At 45.9% G+C, this 24,707-nt stretch overlaps 4 protein-coding genes across 9 annotated transcripts in view; 2 read left to right on the plus strand and 2 right to left on the minus strand.

Annotated features, from left to right (window-relative positions):
• Positions 1–1,504: 1,504 nt before the first annotated feature.
• CFAP184 (cilia and flagella associated protein 184) lies at positions 1,505–2,940 on the minus strand. The gene is made up of 2 exons (XM_031588348.2): positions 2,196–2,940; positions 1,505–2,081 (listed from the first exon to the last, which is right to left on the minus strand). The coding sequence occupies exons 1-2, from the start codon at positions 2,874–2,876 to the stop codon at positions 1,539–1,541; spliced, it is 1,224 nt and encodes a 407-aa protein (XP_031444208.2). The 5' UTR covers positions 2,877–2,940; the 3' UTR covers positions 1,505–1,538.
• Positions 2,941–3,016: 76 nt separating this feature from the next.
• TADA2B (transcriptional adaptor 2B) lies at positions 3,017–7,694 on the plus strand. Its single transcript, XM_031588349.2, has 2 exons — positions 3,017–3,524; positions 4,255–7,694. The coding sequence occupies exons 1-2, from the start codon at positions 3,255–3,257 to the stop codon at positions 5,245–5,247; spliced, it is 1,263 nt and encodes a 420-aa protein (XP_031444209.1). The 5' UTR covers positions 3,017–3,254; the 3' UTR covers positions 5,248–7,694.
• A 2,299-nt stretch (positions 7,695–9,993) lies between these two features.
• Positions 9,994–15,766, minus strand: GRPEL1 (GrpE like 1, mitochondrial). The gene is made up of 4 exons (XM_031588350.2): positions 15,651–15,766; positions 14,887–15,055; positions 12,995–13,076; positions 9,994–10,865 (listed from the first exon to the last, which is right to left on the minus strand). Exons 1-4 carry the CDS (start codon positions 15,719–15,721, stop codon positions 10,519–10,521), a joined length of 669 nt encoding a protein of 222 aa, XP_031444210.2. The 5' UTR covers positions 15,722–15,766; the 3' UTR covers positions 9,994–10,518.
• Positions 15,744–24,707, plus strand: part of SORCS2 (sortilin related VPS10 domain containing receptor 2) — a 564,376-nt gene continuing 555,412 nt past the window's right edge. For all 6 annotated transcript variants that reach the window (XM_090139694.1, XM_090139696.1, XM_090139695.1 and 3 more), the window contains exon 1: positions 15,744–16,919. The gene's annotated coding sequence lies outside the window, so the exon portion shown is untranslated. The remainder of the gene's footprint in view (positions 16,920–24,707) is intronic.

A 24,707-nucleotide genomic window follows, 5' to 3' on the forward strand; every position in this document is an offset into this window, starting at 1 on the left:
ATATATGGTTTTATTAAATAAAGTCATGTAAAGTTACCTTAATCACCTGCTGTCACTGCAACTGAGAAATTGAAAGTTCAAGTATCTTGTTCTACTGTTTGGTCTCCAGAAATGTTCAGTGAGTGTGGATGAACGTCAGTGGATGCCATTTTTTCCACGTGGAGAAACTAAGTGACAGATTTGCTTCACGCACACATCCTTTTTGTCAGACAGCCTCTCTGCTGCTCATCATCCACTGTTATTTATTAAAACAGTTCTGTGGAACACCAGAAGGCCTCTTGACTTGTGCAGAAACCACTCTTGGTTCAAGAGAAAAGCTCACATCTGGTAACGTGGGTCGTGGTGGAAGGTCCTGACTTATAACGTCTTGGTCCATGAAGCATAATAAGTCATTGGCACTTGTCTGCTTTCACAGTCCAGCCAGCCAGAGGTACATTTACTGGTATGTTGTGAAGAGTTACTGCTTGTGTAATCTATCCTCCTGAATAGAAGTTGTGAGCTACTTGGAGATACATTGCACTTTGTAGGACACAGCTGTTTATGTATTCATGACATCACCATCCCGTGCCTTAGTCAGCAGTGATGCTACTCCAGCAGCAGCAAGAGCTGCAGGGTGTAGATCTGTCACACTGCCTCTTTTTCCATGAGCCGTGTGAGAATTTGAAGACCTCATTGTTTTGAAAGTGGAAGCTGCTTCCTGTGTGCTAAAGCTGTCTGAGCTGTATGGTCATCCTGTGTAAACAGTATCTCCCTCCCTCCCCCCTTTTTTCAGTGTTCTGGAATTCTGACACACTGTCCTTGAACAGTGCATAGAGGCTGAAGCTGTGATGGGCTTATGCTACTCTGTACCTCGTCACACACCACGTAGAGCCCACTAAAAGACAAAAGTATTAAAACTCTAGTTTGAGATGAGAAGTTTAATGTATGTATTTGAAGTAGTAAACCTTTCATCTCGTACGCTAACAAAACAAATTTTGCAGCCAGTTCTGTTGACAGAATGAGTGAGGGATTGAGTGCTTTGGTAGTAAGTTGGCTGCATGCAGGTTGGATTTGCTGTGAATACCTAACGTTCCTCCTCAGCTCTCAGCACATCTATGAACGTTAACCCCTAGAATTAATTCTTCATCTCCTAGGACCTGTCTGGAAGGCTCAGGTGCTGGTTGTACAGATGAAGTTGTTACTGAATTGTAAGAAGAGGGAAGGGGGTTGCCAGAGTCAAGGTCTGAATTAGAGCTCTGAGTGCTCTGCTGAAACAACATTGCCATGGCCTCACAGGATGCAGTGCTGAGATGGTTTTCTAGAAGCGTAGGCTTTTGGCTGTGCTCTTCTTGTGCATTGTTTTAAATAGGAGGTACACATGGGTGGCTTCTTTCAAAAATGGGTGCAGTGCTCTCCTAATGCATCACACTGATACATCACAGAGAAGAGTCTTTTCCAGGAGCACACATGTAATATCTTCCCTAAAAAGAAGCGTGTTAAAAAATGAGCATTACAGACAACTCTGTGGTTTACATCTTTTCAATGCTTTATTTTCATCCTCAAGGTAGAAATGAATTGGCTTCTCTCATTTTTTTCTGAATTTCCCTCTGTTTGAGGATCAGACCGGCGTGGTGATGTTTCAGTGCTTCCAGCTGCCGTTGCAACAACTCCATGGCGTTCACCTTCTCCTCGAAGTCCCGCAGCAGCACCTCCTCTCCAAGCAGCCCGCGTTGCTGCTGCAGTTTCACGTTGCGTGCCCTCAGCCTGTCTCTGGCCTGCGTGGTCTTGCTCAGGGCGTCTCTCTTCTGCAGCAGGACGCTCATGATGTCTCTCAGCTCAGCCTTCCGGCCTCGGTTCTCAGCTTCTACAAACTGCAGTTTCTCCCTGACGCGGCCGAGGATCCGCTCGGCATCAGCTACCTTCTTTTTCAGCTTCAGGACCTCGTCGTTGAGGCCGTCCAGCTTTTCGTTGAGCTTCTGGTTCTCTTTCTTCATGTGATTGAGCTCCGCCAAGTGGCGGCCTTTCAGCGTTTCTCCGTGGGTTCTCAGGGCGCTCTCGAGGTTCCGGACCTCAAGCTTCACCTTGATGTTTTCCAGCCGGGCCTGGAGGGGCAGAAGCGCAACGCGGGCTGTTTCCCCGCCTCTCGTCTCCGGCGCGCGGGCAGGCAATCCTCCGCCCCGCGGGAGAGCGGCCGGCGCCGGGCGTGCCTCGCTCACCTCCCGCACGGCGCTCTCCTTGTCCTGCTCCCGGGCCTGGATGTCGCCCACCGCCCTGAGCGCCGCCTCCCTGCCGCCCCGCCGCCGCGCGAGGGTCTGCACGGCCACGGCCTTCTTCCGCGCCTGGAAGGCGGCCCAGGCGGCGCCGGCCCTGGCCTCGCTCTCCGCGCGGTCCCTCCGCCGGGCGTCCACCCGCCGCCGCCAGCTCGCGGCGTCCAGCTCCCGCCGGCGCCACAGCTCCCGCAGCTCCCGCAGCCGCTGGGCGAACAGCTGCTGCCCGCCCGCCTCGTCCGCCCGCCGCTCGCCCCGCTGCGGCCGCAGCGCCTCTCCCAGCAGGAGCTGCAGGCGGCTGTCCGCCTGGTGCAGGCGCTGCCGCTCGGCCTCCAGCGCCCGGTGCTCGGCCAGCAGCGCCGCGCGCTCCCTCTCCTCCGCCTCCTGGGCTTCGCCGCGGGCCGCGGGCTCCGGCTCCCCGCCGCCGTCCGGCTCCCCGCCGCCGTCGGCTTCCTCCGCGCCGCTCTCCTCCTCCCCGGCGGCCGGCGCGGTTCCTTCGGGCTCCGGAGGCTCCGCCGGGCCCTCGGGCTCCCCGCTCCCCGCGCTCAGCGCGTCGGGCTCGCTCTCGGGGACCTCGTTATCCCCGCTCCCCTCCCGCTCCTCCGGCCCGGGCTCCCCCGCCGCCTCCATGCCGCCGCCCGTCGGCTTCCCCCGTTGCCGGGCGACGGGACTCGGCTCTGCCGGCTCCGCCCCTCCCTCCGTCCCGAGGCCCCGCCCCCTCTCCCCGGCCGCCGCTCAGCGGCGGGGTCGCCCGGGGTCACCTCCCCGATTGGCCGTCGGAAAGGAAGCAAGATTCCGCTCGGCCAATCGCGGCCGCTCGTTCGTTTTAATCCCCCCCGCGCCCGGGCGTTTCGCCCCCATTGGCCGCGATCCGGAGGGGCTGCCCGAGCCCTCCTCACCCATTGGCCGTCCGGCGCGAGGCTCCTCCCGGCGGGAGCGCTGTCATTGGCCGCGCCTGAGCGGGGGCGGGGCCGCGCGTGCGTGCGGGGCGGTGGCGGGCGGGGTAAGATGGCGGAACTGGGGAAGAAGTACTGCGTGTACTGCCTGGCCGAGGTGAGCTCTCTGCGCTTCCGCTGCACCGAGTGCGCCGACATCGAGCTCTGCCCCGACTGCTTCTCGGCCGGCGCCGAGATCGGCCCGCACCGCCGATGGCACGGCTACCAGCTGGTGGACGGCGGCCGCTTCACGCTGTGGGGCGCCGAGGCGGAGGGCGGCTGGAGCAGCCGGGAGGAGCAGCTGCTGCTGGACGCCATCGAGCAGTTCGGCTTCGGCAATTGGGTAAGGGCCGTCCGCCGCGGGGCCGCGCCGGGCTGCGGGGCGGGGGCTGCGGGGCGGCTCCGTCACCTCCTGGGGCGGCGTCCCGGCGCGGCTCTGGGCTGGGGGAACCCAAAGCCCACCCGGTCCTCGCCCTGCTGTGCGGTCGGGCTGCCCGGGGCGGCCGCTGCACTCCATGCACCTGTTCCTGCTCACCGCCCTCTGAGTGAAACATTTCTTCCTTGCACAGCTTCGGTATCCCTTCTTTTAGCTTAAAGCCATTCCCCTTTTCTTACCGGTGTAGGCTGTAAATGTTAACTTTCCTTTCTCTTCGTTGCTCTAAAAACGAGGCTGTAAGTGGGCAGAACCCTGGCGGGTGGCGCAGTGAGCTCGGGAACCGTCGCAGTGCTGAGCTGGGTTGTTGAGGCAGCAAAGGGTGCTTAGGAGAGATCGTGTGCATGGTGAGCAGACAGGGCTGCTCTCCCCAGGGGCAGCTCAGAGGCAGTTTGCTGCACGGATGCTTTTTTTCTTTCTTTCTTTCTTTTTTTTTTTCATAGCTTCCTGTGTTCCCAATGCTTTTCTTGTCCTTTTTGCACTTGTAAATACTGACCTGGTCCTCATTGTGTGGCAGTGCTGCTGTTGGAAGAGTTCGGGTCTCGTGAGTTGGTTTCTGAGGGACAGAGAAGGAGGAGCGCGTGCTCCGCTGGAGGTGTAATGGGAACCGTCTTCTTGCCCCTCCTTCTTTTCCATTTAGGAAGACATGGCCGCTCACGTGGGAGCATCCCGAACGCCCCAGGAGGTGATGGAGCACTATGTGAGCATGTACATCCACGGCAACCTGGGGAAGGCCTGCATCCCCGACACCATTCCCAACAGGGTGACGGACCACACGTGTCCCAGCGGCGGCCCTCTCTCTCCCAGCCTGACCACGCCGCTGCCGCCCTTGGACATATCGGTGGCTGAGCAGCAGCAGCTGGGCTACATGCCGCTCCGGGACGACTACGAGATCGAATACGATCAGGATGCTGAGACTCTGATCAGCGGCCTGTCGGTGAACTACGACGACGATGATGTGGAGATAGAATTGAAAAGAGCTCACGTAGACATGTATGTAAGAAAACTCAAGGAGAGACAGCGGCGGAAGAACATCGCACGAGATTATAACTTGGTGCCGGCCTTCCTGGGGAAGGATAAGAAGGACAAGGAGAAAACTCCCAAACGAAAGATCACGAAAGAAGAGAAGGAGTTGAGGCTGAAGCTGAGGCCTCTGTACCAGTTCATGTCCTGTAAGGAGTTTGAAGACTTCTTTGAGAACATGCACAAGGAAAGAGTACTTCGAGCGAAGATCCGAGAACTGCAGCGGTATCGCAGAAATGGAATCACCAAAATGGAAGAGTCGGCGGAATACGAGGCAGCCAGACATAAACGGGAGAAGAGGAAGGAGAACAAAAACATAGCCAGCTCCAAGAGGGGGAAGGAGGACGGCAAAGAAGGGGAATTTGCTGCCATTGAAAACCTGCCTGGTTTTGAACTCTTATCAGACAGGGAAAAAGTGCTTTGCAGCTCTCTGAATTTGAGTCCTGCGCGATACGTGACTGTAAAAACCATCATCATTAAAGACCACCTTCAGAAAAGACAAGGGATTCCTTCCAAGAGCCGCCTTCCCAGTTACTTGGATAAGGTACTGAAGAAAAGGATTTTAAACTTTCTAACAGAGAGTGGCTGGATATCCAGAGATGCATCATGAAACCCAAAGCATCTGAGCCACCACGCCAGAGGCCTGACAGGCTCCCTTCTTTTTCCTGCCCTCTCCGGAGATACAGAAGTTATCTCATTCAAAACAGACAGACAAAACAAAAAAAGCAAAAACAAAAAAACCCACAGTGTTCGTGGTCCGTGCTTTGAGTAGACTTTTGCTTTGTGTCATGAAAAACACTGAATTGTGAAACTTCTCCATTCGATTTCATTGCTTGTTAGAGTACACTGTTTTTGTTACGTTACTCAAAGAGATTTCTGTCATGTGAACCAACTCAAGTCCAATAGTTCTGGGGTGGTCACTTCACTCCTTACTGTTGGATGAGTGAGTGTCAATGTCATCCATAATCCTTGCCTTTTTTTTCTTTTTTTTTTCCTTCTTTTAAGGTGGGAGATGGTTTTCAGCAGATGAGTTCTTCTCCCTGATGTTGTTTTTGTCACAGTGCAGCCAAGCAGAGCTTGCAGAAATCCTGAGCTGTCAGGCACAGGGTGCAGGGATTGGCATGGCTGTTGCTGAGCTTTTGGAGCCCTGCCCTTAGTAGCACAGCCCAGGTGTCAGGACATGAGGTGAGAGCTTCTCTGAGGTGCAGCAGGGGTGAGCTGTGATGGGGACTGGTAGATGAGTTGCCTGCAGGTATTTGTGTTGTGTGGGAAGACTTCTTGGAGAGCTGCCTTCAGCTGCCTGACCTCAGTGTGTGCTTGGCTGGCAGCTGTATGCTCTGTGCTGGGCTCAGCACCGCTGTGAAGTGGCTGCTTCTGGCCAGCTGTGGCTTAGAACACACAGAGTGCTGCCCTGCTGAAATCACCGCTTCCTGTTGCAGGGGGAACCTGCCCCTCCTCCTGTATCTGCTGTGCCCAGTGTGTGTAGCCCAAGCACCTGCAGCTGCCTCCTGAGCACAGCTGGGAGGGATGGGAACAGGGAGCTCCAATCTGAAGCTCATAGCGGCCACTGAGGTTGGTTTATAAAAAAATAAAAATTAATTTATATAGATGAAAATGCCCAGCTGCTGTGCTCCTGGAGTGCAGAGTGATGGATGCAGCCATCGCAGGTTTCTGGCTGCACGTACCTTGAAACCTGCTGGACTACGTGTGCTGAGGTTATTGCTATGGTTGGCAGAATGGATCTCAGTTTGCCACAGTGGTCACTTTGGCATAACATCGTGTTGTCAGAGCTCTGTGAGGGCTGTGCTCCCTGCCACACAGGGCTGGAGTTACAGTGCAGCAGAGCACAGCAGAAACACTTGATCCACACCGTTGTTTTAGTAGTATATACCAGTTAAGGGAAAGGTGTTCAAGGAGGACTGGAAAAGGCTTTTTTTTTTAATCTTCATTTCATTCTTCGATTCCTGTGCTGGCATCTAACCACGTGAATTAAAAAAAAAAAGTTGATTCTGCGTGACAGACATCAGTGTTATTGCACCTGAGCCCTGTGCTGGGCGGTGGGTGGCAGCCAGCTGGGCAGCAGCTCCGCTGTGTGGATGTGCCAGGAGATGGAGCTGACTGAGTTGAGAACAGATGTGAACATGGGAGGTGTGCTCTGGTTCTGATGCCTTGGGCCGTAATGAGGAGCCCATGACATCTTAAAAACAGTATTAATTCTGCAGCTTGGCAGAAGTATGCTGACCAGAACTGGTTTTGAGCCAGTGTCTCCAGCATTATCAGAATAGTGTTACCGCTGAGTTTAGCATACAAAGGGTACAGTTATAAAGCCAGCATTTCTAAGGAGAAGGGAAAAAAAACAACGCAACACACACAAAAAAACTCTAGTGCCTTTTTGTTTTGAGCTTGTGGTGTTATGTCCCTCCAAAAAAGGAAAGGGCTGTGTGCTCTCTGATGGAATGCTTTGGCTTACCTGGAAGAGGCTTCTCAGGCACTCGAGACAAAGCAGTGCAACTCACTGCAGTGTGCCAGTAGCTTTAAGAACCTCTTCCACCCTATATGCACGTATAGAGAGCACACGGGACAAGTTCAGAAGGTGTAAACCATTGATTATTTCCTCTGTCCTTCTCCTGTGGAAAGGAAGCTCAGCCTTTCCAGCCTTGGAGTTATGCAATTTGGTTCTTCCTCTGAGCGGTTCCGGCTGCTGCATCGCACCGGTGCTGTGCTGGAGCCTCAGCTCCGCCTGCAGCTGGGAGGTTAACACAGATGTGGGTTTTCTGATTTATTACTATCTTCCTCAGATCTAAATTTTATATTTCTACAGTGCTTTGGCACACCTAAGCCTAACTGAAGCAATAGCCTAAAACCCATCGGAACAGTAATTTAAAAATAAAAATATCTAGGCACCAATGACTCATTTAAATGTTGTAGAAATGAATTCTGCGTTTACTCTTTGTAGATCCTGAATTCCTCAGCCCTTCCAAAATGTTTCTTTGGTGCTAGACGTAACTTATTGAACATCAAGATGAATGTAAAATAAAGTATTTTTAATGTATGAAATATGGATATCGATATTTATTTTATACTTGCAAGCAAATTCAAGGTGGTAAATGTTTGCTGTAGCAAATGCTGATCCCTTGGAAAGGGCTTCCCTAGAAGCAGTGTCTCATTGTCAGCTATGCTTTTAATTTTAAAGGTGACTTGCACTAGAGGATGCTGCTGTCCTGTATTTTCAGATGGAACCGATTTAGTCTAAGCATTCCTTTGTTACGAGCTGCTGTTTTGTTTTCTCAAGCTGAGATGCAGTTGTCTTAATCTGGCAACTTAGTAGAGCCGTGCTGCTTCTCGTGTGGTGAAGAGCTGACAAAAAGCGTGGCAAAAGCTCTTCAACTTTGTCTCTTGTGTTTGTCAGGAAGTGCTTCCTGTACTGTACAGATAGCCTGGGCTTCATGTTGCTAATGAAGAGGTGCTTGGTTTTTTTTTTTTTTTTTAAATGCTTAATGCTCTTGACTTATTTTCTAATGAAAAATAATGCTAATGGTAGTATCTGCCCTAACAGCATTGATGTAAGCCTATGGCAGAGCGCTAACCCACCAGCTGTTCACTCTGATCTGCTGCTGGTAGAGGCAGCAGTCAGCCTGTTGTAATGCTGTACACGTGCTTCCATCAGTCCCAGCCATGTGTTACAGTACACCTCACCAAGTAGCAGAGGAGCATTAGCCTTCATTCTGTGCATACAACCCGGATCAGGAGGGCTCGTTACGGTGTTCTGCTTACAGCCCCTCCTGCCCTACCTCCTGTTGCAGTCCCAGTGAGGGTTAAGAATGGCATTAGAAGGTTTGCATTGGAGCCTCTGCCTGTAAATGGCCTCGTGAATGAAAGCACTCTGCTGTTCTTCTCTTGCGTGGTGGCAGCACCAGGTTTCTTTGCAATTTTAACTGACTGCATCAGCCTTTTGGTTTACTGCTCTTTCTTGCAAGATGTTTTTGCATGTGCCCCAGGAGAGATGATGAATTAAATACTGTGAAGGAGGGTACCTGGTGAGCACCCTGGCTCATCAGCTTCTTCCTGAAAGGGAATGTTGCACTCGTTTGCGTAGTGTACTGGTGTAGCTGTGCCAGACATACAAACGTCTGTGCTGAAATCATGTAAAACTTAACTGATGTTGTGCACACTCAGCATTTTATTAGGTTTTTGCATTGTATATTGGTAAATAAACTTGTATTAAAGTTTCTTTCCATTATTGATTGCATGGTAACATAGCCCTTTTCCTCCCTGTACCAGCTAAAGCACTCGCAGCAGTGACTAGAGATGCATTTTAGCTACATGATGATGTGTGGAGAAGAAGTGCTTGTAACAAACTAGCTAGGCCAGAGGTAGTAGTGGCAGCTTTATTAGATACTCTTATGCTTAAACTTCAGAGTCACACACCTTTTTATTTCTTCAGTGCATTCTGCTGTCATCTGTCAGCATACAGGTGCTTGGAGAGCTCAGTAAAGACTTTCCCATACACCACCTCCTCTGAAGGGGCAGACCAAGGAAAAGGAATTCATTCAGATGTTCAGAATTCACTTCTAAGTTTTAAGGAAATGAGCTTGAGTCCTGTGCTGAACACTCAACAGTAAGTTGTGTTTAGCAATACCTTAAATGAAGTAATGTACTGCAAAAAAGACACTCTCTAAGGAGCTGGAAAATTCATTACAAAAACCTCAGTCTCAATCGACACTTGACCTGAAGAAGCTCCTTAATCCACATTTTCCATCCTCACTGCTGGTTGTTTGGAAGTCCTTCCTGTTACATTACCAGGTCCTACACAACATATGTAACTCTGATGTTTCAGTCTGGTGCGTTAAATGTATGGACTTACTTTGAGGATCTGAGGGAAGACACTCTGTCAGATGTGTTGTTTGGCAGGTCCCATCCACTCCTATCAACATGACCAGCAGCAGGTGGAGTTACACATGAAAAGAGCTGTGTATGGGAAGGCGCTGTTGCAGCCTAAGATCCAAGGTGAGTAAACACAAGAAGTGAAGCCGAGTTCACATTTTTGTTTAAACCACTTACAATGCAATTACTTGTGTAGTTCTAAATGTAGCAGATACGAAACTCTGAGATACTCACTTGTTCAGGTATTCTGACTTTCAGTGGGGTTTTAACTACAGTTTGCATAACAAACTGATTGCAGGGCTTGAAAGTTACAAGTCTATCAAAATCCTTTAAACTAATTTATACAATATTAAATTCAAAATCCAGAGATAGGATATATTGTATTGGTTCTTCAATGCCATACAAGTATTAGATGGTTTTCTTGAGTCAACGTGACTATTGATCTAAAAGGACCGAACAGTTACAAAAGATGTCTGCTCTCCCTTGTCCTTTATTTTCAGGTCAGAATTCACAAACATTTCTATTTCAGTTGTTGAGAGGGACTGTTTCTGAATAGGCATTCTACAAAAATGGGTGCTTACATCAGCCAAAAAGCCAGTGGATACTTGCAGAGGACTGGTTATCTGTACGACTTCAACCACTTTTGCAGTTTAGTGTTACAAAGCAAAAGGAACCATCTGAGCCACCGACTGGATCTTCAGTTTACACAGTGATAAACACAAGATTGCAGAGCTGTGAGGATTTTGTTCATTTCATTTTAATGTACCTTCGGTAGCCATGGTTGTAACAAATATTACTGACAGAAGAGAGCTGAAGGAACACTGTTGAAGGCCACTAAACAACAGAATGTCCTTGTCTGCTTCATTTTCACTTGGAGACCTCAACTGGTTCACCGAAACCTCTTGGGGGACAGAGGGATAAGGAAAGCACGATGTAAGAGAAAAACCATCCAGCTGTTTAATAATTGAATGGCATTTTAAGTTATCTGATTCAGCAGCTAAGCGTCTTTCACAACGCCCACGAGGGCAGGCCGCAGCGTGCGCCCATGCAGCTTGTAGCCAATCTTGGATACTAATGCAATAGTGCCAGGCTCCTTCCCTTCCATGGGAGCGTGGAACAACGCTTCGTGTTCGTAGGGATCGAACTTGGCTCCGACAGGGTTCAGTCTGAGCAGCCCGTGTTTTTTGAACACTTTCTGGATCTGTACTTCTGTCATGACAAGACCTTCGTATAAGCTCTTCAGGTGAGGATTTTCATCCTTAATTTCTTCTTTTGGAACGCTTTCTGTTGCTTTCTCTAAAATGTCTGCAACTTCTAGCAAGTCCTTACAGAAGCTCTGAATACCTAAAAAAGAAAGGAAAGGGGAGGGAGGAAAGGAGGAAAGCAAGTATTAAAATCCACCACCAACAAAAAAATGGAAACCATGCTGGTGAGATGACATTGACAATTAACTCTAACAAAAGTCACCAAAACCTTCAGATGGCTTCACGTCATTTCCTGCTGTTAAGGAATGAATCTTTTGTCTCTCACATGGTTGGAGTCACCTGAAGACCAAAGTGTTATATTGCTCTATTTCTACTCTTTAATCTGAGATACAAAGAGTGTTTGCAGAAGAAAAAGCTCATAGTCAGGCTGACAAGGAATCGTAAGAGGTGAACAGTGATTCCTCCTTGAATGAACAGAACACTCATAACCCTCCCTCCCACTACAAACCACTCTTACAGAGTGAACCAGAGGCTGCACCTCATGCTGAGTAATTCCTGGACCAGCAGCAGTTTTGAAGCTGATCTCCAGCTCACCCTAGAAGAATCTGGACTCATCTCACTTAAGGTAGACTGTCTCAAGCAATCACAAAAGACCAAGACAACTCAGTAGAAGAATGCATTTCTTCACAGAGGTATGATGATGACAAAGTGCACTGAGTTGTGGTAGCCTTGCTCATTTCTTTTAGTCAGGGTTAGGCTTTATAACTCTATCCACTTATTTTCTCCTCTCCAGGAGAAGTGCAGTACCAGAAGACAATGAACTACAGAAGCATCTTGCAGGATCTGTAAGGATGAACTAGTTCACAGGAGAAGATCACTTTAACAACTGCACAACTCTATTTAGAGACTTGAGCTTTTTACAGAACTGTATCTGAAAGTGTCCAGTCAGTTCCCAAAATATTAGGAAATGAACCAAAACTTTAAATTCAGCCTAAAACTGTGGCTAGGGCTGAACTGTCCCAAACACCAGCTGTCAATTGCTCTGGATCAAACCAGACAGCAGTTTGTTCAGAAAGGGACTTTTTATTTTTTTTCTATTTTTTTTTAGCATAAGTTATTTCTATAGACAGCTGTCACTGCATCTCTATGGACTTAGTTCCCTATGGACAAGTTTAAGAATGAATTTCCCTTAAGAGTATAAAAAGCAATCCCAAATGAACGATGAAACTTACAGTCACACATTAACTGTGATAATGTTTAAATGAGAAACTTTATTTGAATATTTATTTCTATCATACATCTCTGGGCTCAGAGATAATTCCAAGCCTTTCTGCACTACACAGCACAGCAATCAAACAATGCTTTTTGTAAATGAACTTTAGGATGAAGCATTCAAACATCCATGAAAATGGTACAGAACTATGAAACAAAGAGATGCTTTTTCTTACCACCACATTAACTGCAGATTCTGCATGTAGAAATTAAAATGTCTGCATTCAGAATAAAACTATACAGCTCTGTAGTGCAGCAAGAGAGGGTAGCTAATATTTCAAACCAAAGTGACAGTCAAGTACTGAAATGAAGCTCTTTTGCTACTGCGTTTACACACAAACAAGAAATTCTGTCTGAATGTCAGAAAGCTGTGTCAGATGTCAGTGAGCTGGCTGCTGGAGGCAGATGTGTTTCTAGCACTCCTTAAAGCCTACAGCTGTACGTTCCCTACCACTGTACTGCCTCTATTTGAAAGCTATGGCCTTCAACAGAAGAGGAATGTTATTCAAATCTGAAAGGTAAAACAAACAAATGAAAACCTCCACAAAACGAACCAGCTCAGGATCCATCCATCAGTAACAACAAAACCAGCAACACAGCAAGCATGCCAGTATTCCATCCTTTCCCTTGTTTTTTGAAGTCTGCCATGGGACCGAGCACATAAAAAGGCAAACTTGAGGCTGCAAACCTTACTAGAAACATCTCCTAATGCTGTACATTTAGAAAATCAGGTGCCAAATTCAAACAAAATTCAAAGTTGTTACTTAAATTGGTTAAGGTTTGCCTATCTTAAGGGAGACTATTGTAATTCTGTTATCAAGTGAGGAACCATTTTTAAACCTCTTTCCCCTAGGGATGTTTTTTAAACTAAGTAGCCAGAATAACTACAAGTACAACTTGTCAAAACTGTAGGCTAGTTAGCTCCATTTTCCAGGCTCTGCTTTTCAAGTCAGTATTCCTAGGTCTTAAGATTAAAAACAGAGAGTTTTCACTGACCGTACAACTTTGCCTCTTCCACGAGTTTCTGGCTTCTTTGCCTCACATTTTCTGCATCTGCCAAGGCCCGCTTGTACTTATCCTGCAGAAAAACAAGTCACAGAAGAGATTTCAATCCAAGTGGTTGAAGCATTGAAAATAATTCTGAAGTGAGTACAGAACAGCATTTCTCTTTTACTGTTACATTATTTTTTTGGATAGCAGATTTAGGCAAATTGAAAACACGACAATTATCACTGCATCCTTGTTGCGAAGAAAATTGTTTGCTTCATTTAAGCACAGAAAGAAGTTAGAGAAAGGAAGTAAGGACTGGCCTCTAGACTCAATATTTGCTGTCAAGAATTTTTAACACTACAGATACATCAATTTTTCCAAAGATTTCTGCTTTTTCTGGCAAACGTTTGCAGGAAGTCTTCATAAGTCATGTATTCTGACACCACAAACAAGATTCAACCCAAGCATTCAATCAGCCTCTTCCCTCTCCACCAAAGCATCCTCCAAGTTTTTCAGACCTTACAATCTACAAAGTCTGACTCCTCTGTTTATCAGGCTAAATTTAGGTATGTTCCCAGCAAAATATCCTGCAGCAAGAGATGCGTTGAGAACTAGATTCAACAAACGTTGGCACTTCAGTGCTGCACCACCTGACCCAGAACTCTGCTGGGCCTGCACGCACTGTAAGGTGACTTTCACATCAAGAAGTTGATTGAAGGAATGCCTTATGTAGCCAGGAACATATGCTTGTCAACTGAGGTGTTAAACAATCTCCCTGATTTGTCTTTCAGTTCTTTCCTAAGGGCAGCAGAAAGGAATCTCAATCCACATACAATTCATAGAGACTGCTACTACAGAAGGTTCTGGGCCACCTCTCAAAGTTCCAAATGCTCTAGAAAGACATTTTCTATAAAGGACTCATCCAGAAAAACAATGCCTTTGTTTAATCCACACCTCTCACCTCCTAGGGCACTGTTTACTCTCCGTTAAGTCATGCATGAGAGAGAATGCAAGATTCATTAGGCCAGATAGTGGGAATGCAACACAGACGCATTAGTATCCCGTTTAAGGGCATCTCTAACAGAGATGGGTTCAAAATTCCACTGTGTAAGCATGTAATAAGTACAGTATTATATACAAGCTAAGAATCGTTAACCTCTACCTTTGGAAAAGTCAGTGGCTGTTTTCAGAATACCTACTCTTAGCTCACATACATACATGCAAGATGCATTCCAAGCCTTACATGAACTTCAAAGAATTATTTCTCCACTGAGCAAAAATCTAAGTGGGTCAGTGAAACTAAGGAACAAATTTCCAGGTTGTACAGGAACAGTTATGTCACAGCCTGAACTGATGACTGAGCACCTGGGTGGCTGGCCGAGAAAGCACAGGTGCAAGCAATTCACCTGTGCTTCCCACATGACAGGAAAGGCTCATTTAAGGGCCAGCTTCCAAAGGGAGAGCATCTTCTGGATGAAGGCTACTTCCTGAGAAGGAGTGTTCTATAGCCAGAGGCCCTATTGCCAGTCAGGTGAGTCAACTTCTTGCTGTATATGCTTACTACGATTCCTACTGCTTCTTTGCCTGGCATCACGTAGAACTTCTCAGAAGCAATTTCTCTGCTTTCAAGGACCAACACAGGTCAAGCAAGATTCCATCCAGAAATCATAATGAAACCACACACAGTTTTTGTTTTAAAGTAGGATGGGATACATTTCAGGTCTTACAGTAAATCCACTCTCTTAAGTTTTAAAAAACTATCTAATTACAGCTTTTTATCCATTAACTAAACAACAGTTGGATTACTGTGTTCAGACTATGCACTAAGAAGCTATAATCAAGACTCTTAGGTACACAGCCCGGAAGGTATGCACACAGACTGAGCAGAGGCCACTTACAGTAACTTCCTTGAGCTGCTCTTCCAGTTTGGCCTTTTCCTCAGTTAACATTCTTTCAGCAGCACTGGGTTCAGCCTTCCGCTCATTGTGGCTCTGACCCTGGTCCTCTTCTAAGTTCTGGCTGGTGCTCTTCTGCTGTGTTGCTACACAAAGCAGTCGTGGAGAGGTCCTGTGGGGAAAAAACACACAGAGGGTATTAATCGACCACTTACCCTGTAAGACAGCAGTGTGTCCTGGACGTACTGGACACTTCATCTGACAAATCAACGTGTACAACAAATGCACATCAGAGCACAAATTAACGATTCTAGAACTGCGGAATCTGTCTGCAGAACCTTTCATCAAAGAAACCGAATTCAGGTTATCTGAACTGCTGCAAACAACAACTCGGCTGCAAGACACCGACCACCGGGCAGCAGCTCGTGAGTGCCCCTTCGGTCCAGCCTACGCCATAGGGCACAGGAGCTTTCACCGCAGCACGCGTTCTGCCTGATGCAACGGCCCGCAAGAGCTGCCCGAGGCTCGATAAGAGAGCGGCGGCCGCTCCGCACGTCGGGCCTTACACCGAGCCCGGGCCTCCAAGACGGTCCCTGAGGCGCTTCGAGGCCGAGCCGGCCCAACGCCCCAAGCGAGCCGGCTCACGGGGCTGCACGGCGGGCCCGGCCTTGTTCCACCAGAACGGGGGGCGAAGGGCTGGGCCTCGCCCTCAAAGGCCCCGAGCGCGGCCCCAAGCGACGCGCCCGGCCCGGCAGCACCGCGCTCACCTCAGCGCCAGGCTTAGCAGCGGGGACCGCGAGCGGAGCGTGCCCAACACGCACTGCGCTACCGCCGCCATAGCGCCTTCCTACCCAGCACCGCGTCTGCCCGCCCACCTGCGCACTTACCAATCAGAGAGACGGTGCTCTAGGAGTGACGTGGCCAACAGCTAATCCGAGAGGAGGATGAGAGAGAGTGGTGGGTGGGACGCACGGCCCTTCCGGTCCGCGGAGGGGAGCTCCGTGCGCGGAGTTCTACTCTGCCCCCCTGTGGCCGGAGGTGCCGCTTGAGGGCGCCCTGGGGGCCATTTTGTGCGCTGTGGGGCGCTGGGGCTGTCCTTGTCAGCGCTCGGGGCGCCTGTCTGTGGGACACGCAAATTCTACACGATGATACACGAGTTAATTTCATCAGTGCTATTAGTTAGCATGCGATTATCACTCTAAAAGAAAGAAAAAGGTCATGTATGTTATATTATGGTCCCAGAACTTTGCTAGATTTTTCACAGGTGCGAATGCCCCAGCTGTAAGCCTGATTTCTGCTTGCTTCCAAAGTATGTCCTGAGGATGAAGAAGCTGCACGTACTGTAATGCAAATTCAGTGAATTACATTTCCAGCTGTGTTCAGGTGTATAATTATAGTGTTACTAAAAAGAAGCCTCAGAAGAGCCATCTAGCTTGCCATGTGGGAATCCTGCAGAAGTTAGGAAATTGCTCAGTTAACTCAGGCTTCTTACAGCCTCCATGCAGCAGGGTTTGCTTGTCTGTGGTGCTGCTTCGTGGCCTTTGCAGAAAGCACGTGGGCCATACTGGTCCTTTGGTCTCGTGACAACTGTTGTGTTCCAAGCAGCGCTGTTGTCTCTGGCAGTCACACAGATGTGCTTTTCTCCTCTTGAGGGACAACTTGGCACGCTTCTGGCTCTTCCAGTAACACCCTTGGGCGACAACACCTCTGCGATGAGAATCAAGCAAATGATTTCGCATATACTTTGACACTGATACAGCACAGCAGCTTGCCTACACGGAACAAAGCAAAGGCTGAGGTTGCTTGCCATGTTCCAGCGTGGCTTTAGTCCTGTCAGTGGCTGCCTGCTGCTTTCTGGCAAGTAGATAAGCCACAGATCCCAAGCTGCATCCTCATAATTCTTAAAGATGCAATTGAGGAAACCTGATGAAGATGCCAGTAATGCCGTGGAAGGATCTGAAAGAACAAGGAGAAAAGTGGGAATAGCCATAAAGGAGGTTATCCACAGAAAGCTGTGAAGAAATGAGATGGAAAAGGTAAGTAGGTCTTTAGATCTGAGGCTTCTAAAATTTTGCCTGAAAAAATAACTGGTTCCTTTTAGCACTGAACAACCAGCCTGCCTGACTCATTTCCCCTGTCTGTTGGGCTTTCCTGAAATCCCTAGCAAGCTGCTTCCTGTTTACCTTTTCTTCATTCTCTGCTGCCTACCACCTCTGGAAGCTGTGTTCAATTAGTGATTGATTAGAAAATTAATAGCAGAAAACTGAGAAAAGCCTATTGCTAGTATATCTTATTAATCGTTTAGTAAACTATGTTGTGTTCAAAACCTTTGAAACAAACTAATTCCTGTATTAAGGCCATCTGCCCAAAATGAGAATTCACAGGCTTTTTCCAAGCAAAAATTCAAAATGATCCTCAATGAAAGTGAATTTTGTTGTGATTTCCTCAACTTGAAGAGCTGCCAAGAAAAGCCCACAGGTAGTGCAGATACTGATGAGTGCATACACAGATAAGCATGTAGGTTACTCAGAGCTTATTTGCATTGTGGCTGATGTTGGCCATAAGTACTGTCCCACTTTGGAAAGCATTTTGAAGAAACTACTTGTCCAAGCTTTGTTCTGACTTCCACCTTCGCAGTCTGTTCTGTTTTAATTGTAGTGCCACCTAGTGGCTTGCTTTGTGTTTATTATTACTTTTGTTAATACTCAGCTGAGGAGCATTCAGCACCTGCTGCTTGGCCTGGCTGGCAGCCACAGATGTGCAATCACAAGCATGTTCCTGAGTAGTCCTCTCCATATCAAGCAGACTTTTGTTTTTCACATAAAGTCGGGGTTTGAATATTGTTTGTTGATAGGCAATGCTTATTCTGAATTCTAAACGTTAAGTTAAGCAGTTGCTACCTTTCAACTTGTGGTTAGAAGAGGTTCTAATCTCTAATTAGTGCAGTCCAGTGATTGACTTGGGTGGTGTGGACTTAATTCCCAATTCATCTCGTGATTCACTTTGTGGCCTCATGCAGTTATTCAGCATCATGCAGTTATTCAACCCTGTTTCCACACAACTACAAATTAAGGGTAGTAATCTTTCAAAACAAGAAAGTTGTTCAGAGTGCACAAGGGAATTTCTGTGATATTTTGAGAATGTCAAAGGAATGATAAGGGTCTTTTATCATTATTATTAGCATTAAATATATAGTAAAAAAGCTTGTAATCTTTTGAGGTGAAAAATGGTATAAATGCAAGATTTGTGTTTGAAACGTTAAATGAAAAATTAAGGCATTTCTGTGTCTGTGAAGAAATACTGGTCCTTTCTCTGAATGCCAAGATATAATCTGTTGATATTCAACCAGCAGGCAGGATGCCATTACGTTTCTGTTTCAAATATGAGCTGTATTATTAATGTTTTTGGGCTGAAAACGAAAGGGTATCATATCTTCCCTGATCAGATATGTTACGTGTCAGCCTGATCAGAACCGAACACTGAACTGTGGTGGGAGGAAGTGGAATGAGAAAAGAAAAAAAAAAAATCTTTGTAAATATTCTAGCAGTGACCTTTCAAGTCAGTTATCAGGAAATAACAAAATCAAATTAAAATATGTTAATTTAGCTGTAAGACTGTTACTGAACTTTTCAGTGGTGAAATCAAACTTGTTTTTCAAACATGAGCCCTTTAGGAAAGATTTCACAAAAGAGATCTTACCTGTAGTGTAATGTTGGGGGACATGTTCTTTCATACAGAATGTTACTTTAAAAATACATATATGTATATACACACATATATACATACATACATATATGTATGTATATATGTATATATAGGGATCTCTATATATAGGAATTATTGAGTCTGAGGATCAGTAACATCCTGGAAATGTCTCAGACAGAAAAAGACTATAAAGATTAGGCTGTTACTTGCATCCAGAGACTTTAAATATCATGTAGTGAGATGCAGATGGGTGTATATGGGAGCATAGTCTTCCTTCCTTTTAATGAGAGCCTTAGTAAGACAGTTAATGTGTCCCAAATTCATAATTTTTAATGCAAACATTTTAAAGAAATCCCTCCCAAGAGAGAACGTGTAACACCTACTCTCTGCCTAGTTTCTCCGTAGGCTGAAAGTACAGAATCATGCATCTTATTCTGGTTATAGAATATCCTTTGAGTTCCCATAGCTTTTTGCTAACTAATTTGAAAGGTACATTTTGTAGCTATCTTGTTGCCTAGAGAAGGTTGTTGCTGTGCTGAAAATCTAATAGCGACAGCCACAGGGCTCTGAAGAGAGCTAATTAGAGCAATTTAGAATAACAGAAGTTCTGTTCCTAGGAGGACACTGAAGAGATCCTACCCCAAAGCAGCATGCAGCAATTTCAGAGCAAATTTATTGTGATATTCCTGCATAAGTCATTTGGTATCCCAAGGATTTGCAAATTTGGCAATCTATTATGGTTTGTTCTTTCAGCTCTCGTTATCGGGGCATAGGTATATGCCTTGTAACACTCCTGGCAATAAAAAGTGTTTCACCTGTCATCTTTCCTAAGAAAGCAGCTAGCTGGTTCTAAGGCACAAAAGCAATCTTTCGTCATGCTGATGTGGCTTTACACTTTGAGACAAAATTATTGAGCTCTGGGAGAAGGGTTTTCAATCAGTTGTTGTTCGCATAAGCTCTTAGTGTGATGCCATTGATTTTCTTAATATTTTTCTTAAAAATAAATTGTTGCCTTCCAGTTTAATGGGCCAAGTTAACAGGTCAGCTGTGTTAGCATGGTCTCTCCTCTCTCTTCTGTTACATTCAGGTTTTGCGAAGAGGACAGAAGTTGTTGGTGTCCATTTCTGCACAAAGTTTAACGATAAAAATCCTGTTGCTGAAACAGTATTTGGACATTCAGGCCCACATTTTTCTTTTTTTCTTTCTTAATTTTTCTTTGAGGTTTGATGAATTAGATCCTGTGGGCCCATTTCTGCTGTGCTGCGTACAAGTGATTTGTATTAGTCAAAGGGAGTGTGGTGTGGGGAAGGGCTGCCAAGCCAGGTGCTAGGCACACAGGCTGCCAGCAGTGCTGTAAGAGCCCGAGGCCTGGCTGGTTATTGCTTGAGTTGGAATTGTGCAAATGTTTCTCCCTTACTTTTTACATATTTTTTCATATAACTGACAAGAGGTTAAGCTGTATGGTGCATGCCAGTGAAGGGAGCTCTGTTTAGACATGGTGTTTTAGTGCTGTAATTCAGTCTCATTGGCGGGCTGTTCTTCCTGCGTCAAAAGGGGAATGCTGATGCTGTGCAAGTCTGTTGGAGAGCTGAGAAGAATCACAGAATGGCCAGGGTTGGAAGGGACCTCAAGGATCATGAATCTCCAACCCCCTGCCACAGGCAGGGGCACCAACCTCCTCATTTAATGCTAGACCAGGCTGCCCAGGGCCCCATCCAACCTGGCCTTGAACACCTCCAGGGACGGGGCATCCACAACCTCTCTGGGCAGCCTGTTCCAGCACCTCACCACTCTCTCTGTAAAGAATTTCCCTCTGATGTCCAACCTAAATCTCCCCTCCCTCAACTTAAAACCATTTCCACTTGTCCTGCAGTTGTCAACCCTTTCAAAGAGTTGATTCCCCTCCTGTTTGTAGGCTCCGTTTAGGTATTGAAAGGCTGCAATGAGGTCACCCCTTAGCCTTCCTTTCTGCAGGCTGAACAAGCCCTGCTCCCTCAGCCTGTCTTTTCTCTAGCTCCTTTAGAAAGCAAGCAAGAATTTTTGATTGTATTTCTATGAGTAATTAATGAGTGCATGAATGCTCCTGTTGGACAATTATTATTTTCCATTCAGTCCTAACCTAGCAGGGTAGGTCTGGCCAGACAGGAGAGAAAGAGTCCAGCTAAAAATAGCTGGAGGGGGAAAGAATAAAAGGCTTCCAAACCCCGAAGATTTTCCATATAAATGAAATCTATCTGATACTTGCTTGGTGCTTGTTTTGTTTTGTTTTGTTTTGTAGAGGCCTCAATTTCTGAATTTGTATTTAAAACCTGTCTCCAGATGAGGGCATTACTCTTTGCTTCCTTTCCACAGGTGTCTGTGAACATACAACTTCAACCTTGTTAGAAGAGCTCTTATCATCATTAATGTTAGACTGGTGACGTTTATGGGGAGTGGCATTAGATTTTCCTCAAAATCTCTTGAGTTGTGTCATTGGTATCTGTGGCATGGCTCTCTAACTGTGGAATCTGCAGTGGATTGAAATTTATTTAAATATAGAAGCTGTGCTGGGCAGGTGCAGACAGAACTGAATGAAAGTCCTTGCTTTACATCCGCAGTACTTAAAGCTTGTGCGGCTACTTTAAGTTCTGTGATAATCATCACACAAAGGACTTTCACTGCTGCTTTAAAGGTCACCTCAGATTCATGAATCACTGCAGGTTAATGTGTTATTAATCAGCCAGAGACCAGCTAAAAATTATTGGTTCAGCTTGTGTTAGATGTTTATAAAATAAAATACAAAGAAAAGAATCTGTGCTTCTATGCTAGAAGTCAAATAGGAGTTCTGCTGCTGTTACTTAAACCACGTGGTCTTTCCCTCTTACTCCATCACCAGCTCCTGCTGCTGCTCTCAGAGCTGTCATTCTACCTGAGTGCAGATGCTACTTCTCATTGCCATAAAACCTGTTGCTGGTTAATTTTCGGCTTTTCTCTCCTTTTTCCTTCCTCTCTACCTCCTGCTGTACACTTGCCATCACCATATCTGCTCATTTTGGAGTGGAGAAGCCTCCTTACCACACCGCTTCCAGCTCTGCTCACTCGTTCTCAGGTTTTGCTCAGGCTGTCCTTACTTAATGTCTTCTGTTATTTGTGATTGAGGACACTTTCCCCTTTCTGATATTAAACCTTGCTTCATCTGCATTGTGTTCATTTCTAGAGATTCTTATGTTTATGATATTAGTGTTGACTGATAATTATGCTTGTGCTGCAGAAAAAGCATTAAGGTGGAGGACCCCTGTGACTTCTCTTTTAATTCATCTTTGCTACCGAATGAAACAGACTCCTCCATTTCAAAGAGCTTATGGCTTTTCTCTGACTAATCTTGTACTTTTCTGCTTGCTTAATTTGTGTTTTTAGTCTATTTTTAAAATGGTATTTCTATTGTGTCTTTTAAAATACGTGTTTATTACTCTTCTATGACTCCCAAGTGTCTTGGCTGGCAAAGTCTTAATGAATAAAATTGCTGTCATGTTATAGCTATAAAAATTCACTCCTTCCCTGGAATGAAGCAGGCAAGTTTGAAGGAGTGGAGGGAAATAAGAAGCTATCCTGGAGTTATTTTAAGTAAAATGGGATAATTAGGAAAAATGTTTGTAGGATTCTGTTGCAGTTACAAACTGTTAATGTGTTAAACTTCCTCGTTCTTCGTTGTGCAAATGAACCAAAGTGTATATCTGTACAGTCATTGAAATGATGCGTGCTGTGTAGAACATATCCACTGACTAACTTTGTGAGAGTTGAACCGTGACACTAGCCTGGAAGTACCAAACAATTCCATATTTACTAGAAATCCTGCCTGCATGCTGTGGTCCAGTAAGTCGTGCTAATGACTCTGAGCTGGTTGTGCTGGAAAGCAACTAGTATGTGAGGCACTTTGTGTTTCATAGAGCTGTACACTGCTCTGCTGACACGTTAGTGACTCTCTACACATTGACTCAACAGCTTTTCTTTTGTTTTCAACAGAAGGAGATGTTTTGAAGTGTTGGTTGTTGTCTTTCAATAACAATTGTTAATACCTTGGTGCGATACCAAGTGAGTAAATGTGTACAAACAACAGCTTGAGGCTTTGGAGATAGATAGCAGAGCTGTGAAGTTGATGCTGTATTCTTCTGACAGAAGACTGTGTGACAGACTCAGAGGCTCTGTTCTACTTGTCTGCATTGCAAATAATTGTGTAAGTGCCAACATTTCCATAAACTACAGCTATGATATGTAGATCACACAAGCAATTGGCCAGCACCGCTGCAAGCAAGGTCAGGCAAGAGCATAGCACAGGAAATAGTTAGGCATTAATGGCAATATCCTTATTACTGCTCCTGTTCTGTAAGAAACACATTTCCAATTGGGAGAAATTCTAAAACAGCAAACAGGTTTACCCAGCTTTTAAGACTTAGCTTGCTTTTGTTAAGTGCTCTGCAGATCACTAAGTGCAGAGTGCTGATAGAGGTTAGGTGACAACTTAAGGCAGTATCACCTTTCTAGGCAGAGTCACTAAACAAGGGAGACAGCACACGTTTATCTTTCTCTGCTTGCACAATGTTGTGGGTGAGCTGACCCTGGCCAGCACCTAAGTGGCCACCAGCAGCCTGCTCACTTCCCTACTGCACTGGGATGGGGGAGAGAATCAGAAGGGCAGGAAGCAAGCAGAACTCATGGGTGGAGATAAAGACAGTTAAAGTGAAGGAAAAAATAAAACCACAAGTGATGGAAAGGCAATCATCAGCTCTCATGAGCAGACTGGTGCCGAGTTGATTTCTGACTAGAGACTACTGTGGGAAGAGCCCCTCCTCAGTTTTACTTCTAAGTATGGAATTACATGGCATGCCAGATAGACTGTTCCAGTCAAGTCTTTTCCCATTCCCCTCTTTATCCTCACGGATACCCTCTGCTTGGGGAGCAGAGTGAAAAATGGAGATGGTTTTGATGCTGTGCAAGTACTGTTCAGTAACAGCTAAAGCACTGGTGTGTTACCAATGCTGTTTTAGTTATAAATCTAAAACACGGCAGCATGCAGATTGCTGTGAAAAAAATAACTCCATCCTGGCTGGACAGACTGCATGCCTTAATAGATGGGCTTGGCCCTAGGGTGAGGTAATCACTGTGCAAGCTGTAAATTCTCTCTGACTGTATCTGCATCTTCCTGTACTCAGTTCCAAATAAATTTTATGTGACTTATGAACAACAAAAAACAGTGAGAGTGACTGAAGTTCCACCTCTGATTGCTATATGTGCACATACATATTTTAGGCCTTACATATGTTTTTCACTTGCAGTTCCAGGAAATTTGTAGCAGCCTGATCACTAAGGTGGCATTTTGCAGGAGTTGCATATCATCATATTTTGCTTGCTATTCATGATGTATTTTCATTGTCTATGTGAAACTCTGGATTAGTGAAATTTGTACCCTACAGAAGTACAAATCTCTGTTTCAGAGAAACTTGCTCCTGTAGAATCATTTGAATTTTCTTCTAGAAAATTTTGTGTTTTATAGTGAAATCTTATTCTGCTTAGGGACTTTCTGGATTATCATTTCTAGCATTCCTCCATTTGCCCTGTAAGTGCCCTTTATTTGAACTCCTGTATTTCTGTGAAATTTATTACATTTCTTTCTGGAAGAGGAGATCACTTGGAGCAGAGGAGTTGAGATGACATGCAATATGTTAGCCTGGAAATAGTAATACCTTTATTAAACCTAGCAATGTTCTGACCTACAAAGGATCAAGGTGTGAGTGAAGTGTCAGGCTTCATTTTGTTCCATCAGTGATGCTTGGCTCTTGGTGAAGTTATTTATACCCTTTCCATCTGCCTTCCAGACTGATCCTTAAGCCTTTTCTTGGCTGGTGTTCAGTCTGTTCTCAATGGCTGTGCTCTCATCTGTCTCACTCTTGTGACTGTGATTCTTGTCTGTTAGTTTAGACACCTCTTTCAGGAGATGTCCTGTCTTGTTCTGGGGCTTTGTTTGCTGAGCTGGCCAGAAATGTGAATCAGATGACCTCAATTTGAGTTATCTGAATGTGTTCCTGTGTCTGCTGTTGAATTCTTAACAGTGGACCGGGATGTTCTTCTTGCTTTGAACCGCA

This window comes from Phasianus colchicus, chromosome 4 (genome assembly GCF_987193195.1).
Source record: "Phasianus colchicus chromosome 4, bPhaCol1.hap1.1, whole genome shotgun sequence".
NCBI lineage: Eukaryota > Metazoa > Chordata > Aves > Galliformes > Phasianidae > Phasianus > Phasianus colchicus.

Excerpts from the sequence above, each read along its gene's own strand:
- GRPEL1 (XM_031588350.2), bottom strand. The coding sequence starts at position 15,721 with ATGGCGGCGGTAGCGCAGTGCGTGTTGGGCACGCTCCGCTCGCGGTCC. Across the intron at positions 15,056-15,650 it reads CTGCTAAGCCTGGCGCTGAG|GACCTCTCCACGACTGCTTT; the intron begins GTGAGCGCGGTG and ends TTTTCCCCACAG. Across the intron at positions 13,077-14,886 it reads AGCAGCTCAAGGAAGTTACT|GATAAGTACAAGCGGGCCTT; the intron begins GTAAGTGGCCTC and ends GTTTTTCTGCAG.
- TADA2B (XM_031588349.2), top strand. The coding sequence starts at position 3,255 with ATGGCGGAACTGGGGAAGAAGTACTGCGTGTACTGCCTGGCCGAGGTG. Across the intron at positions 3,525-4,254 it reads AGTTCGGCTTCGGCAATTGG|GAAGACATGGCCGCTCACGT; the intron begins GTAAGGGCCGTC and ends TTTTCCATTTAG.
- CFAP184 (XM_031588348.2), bottom strand. The coding sequence starts at position 2,876 with ATGGAGGCGGCGGGGGAGCCCGGGCCGGAGGAGCGGGAGGGGAGCGGG. Across the intron at positions 2,082-2,195 it reads AGGAGAGCGCCGTGCGGGAG|GCCCGGCTGGAAAACATCAA; the intron begins GTGAGCGAGGCA and ends CTGCCCCTCCAG.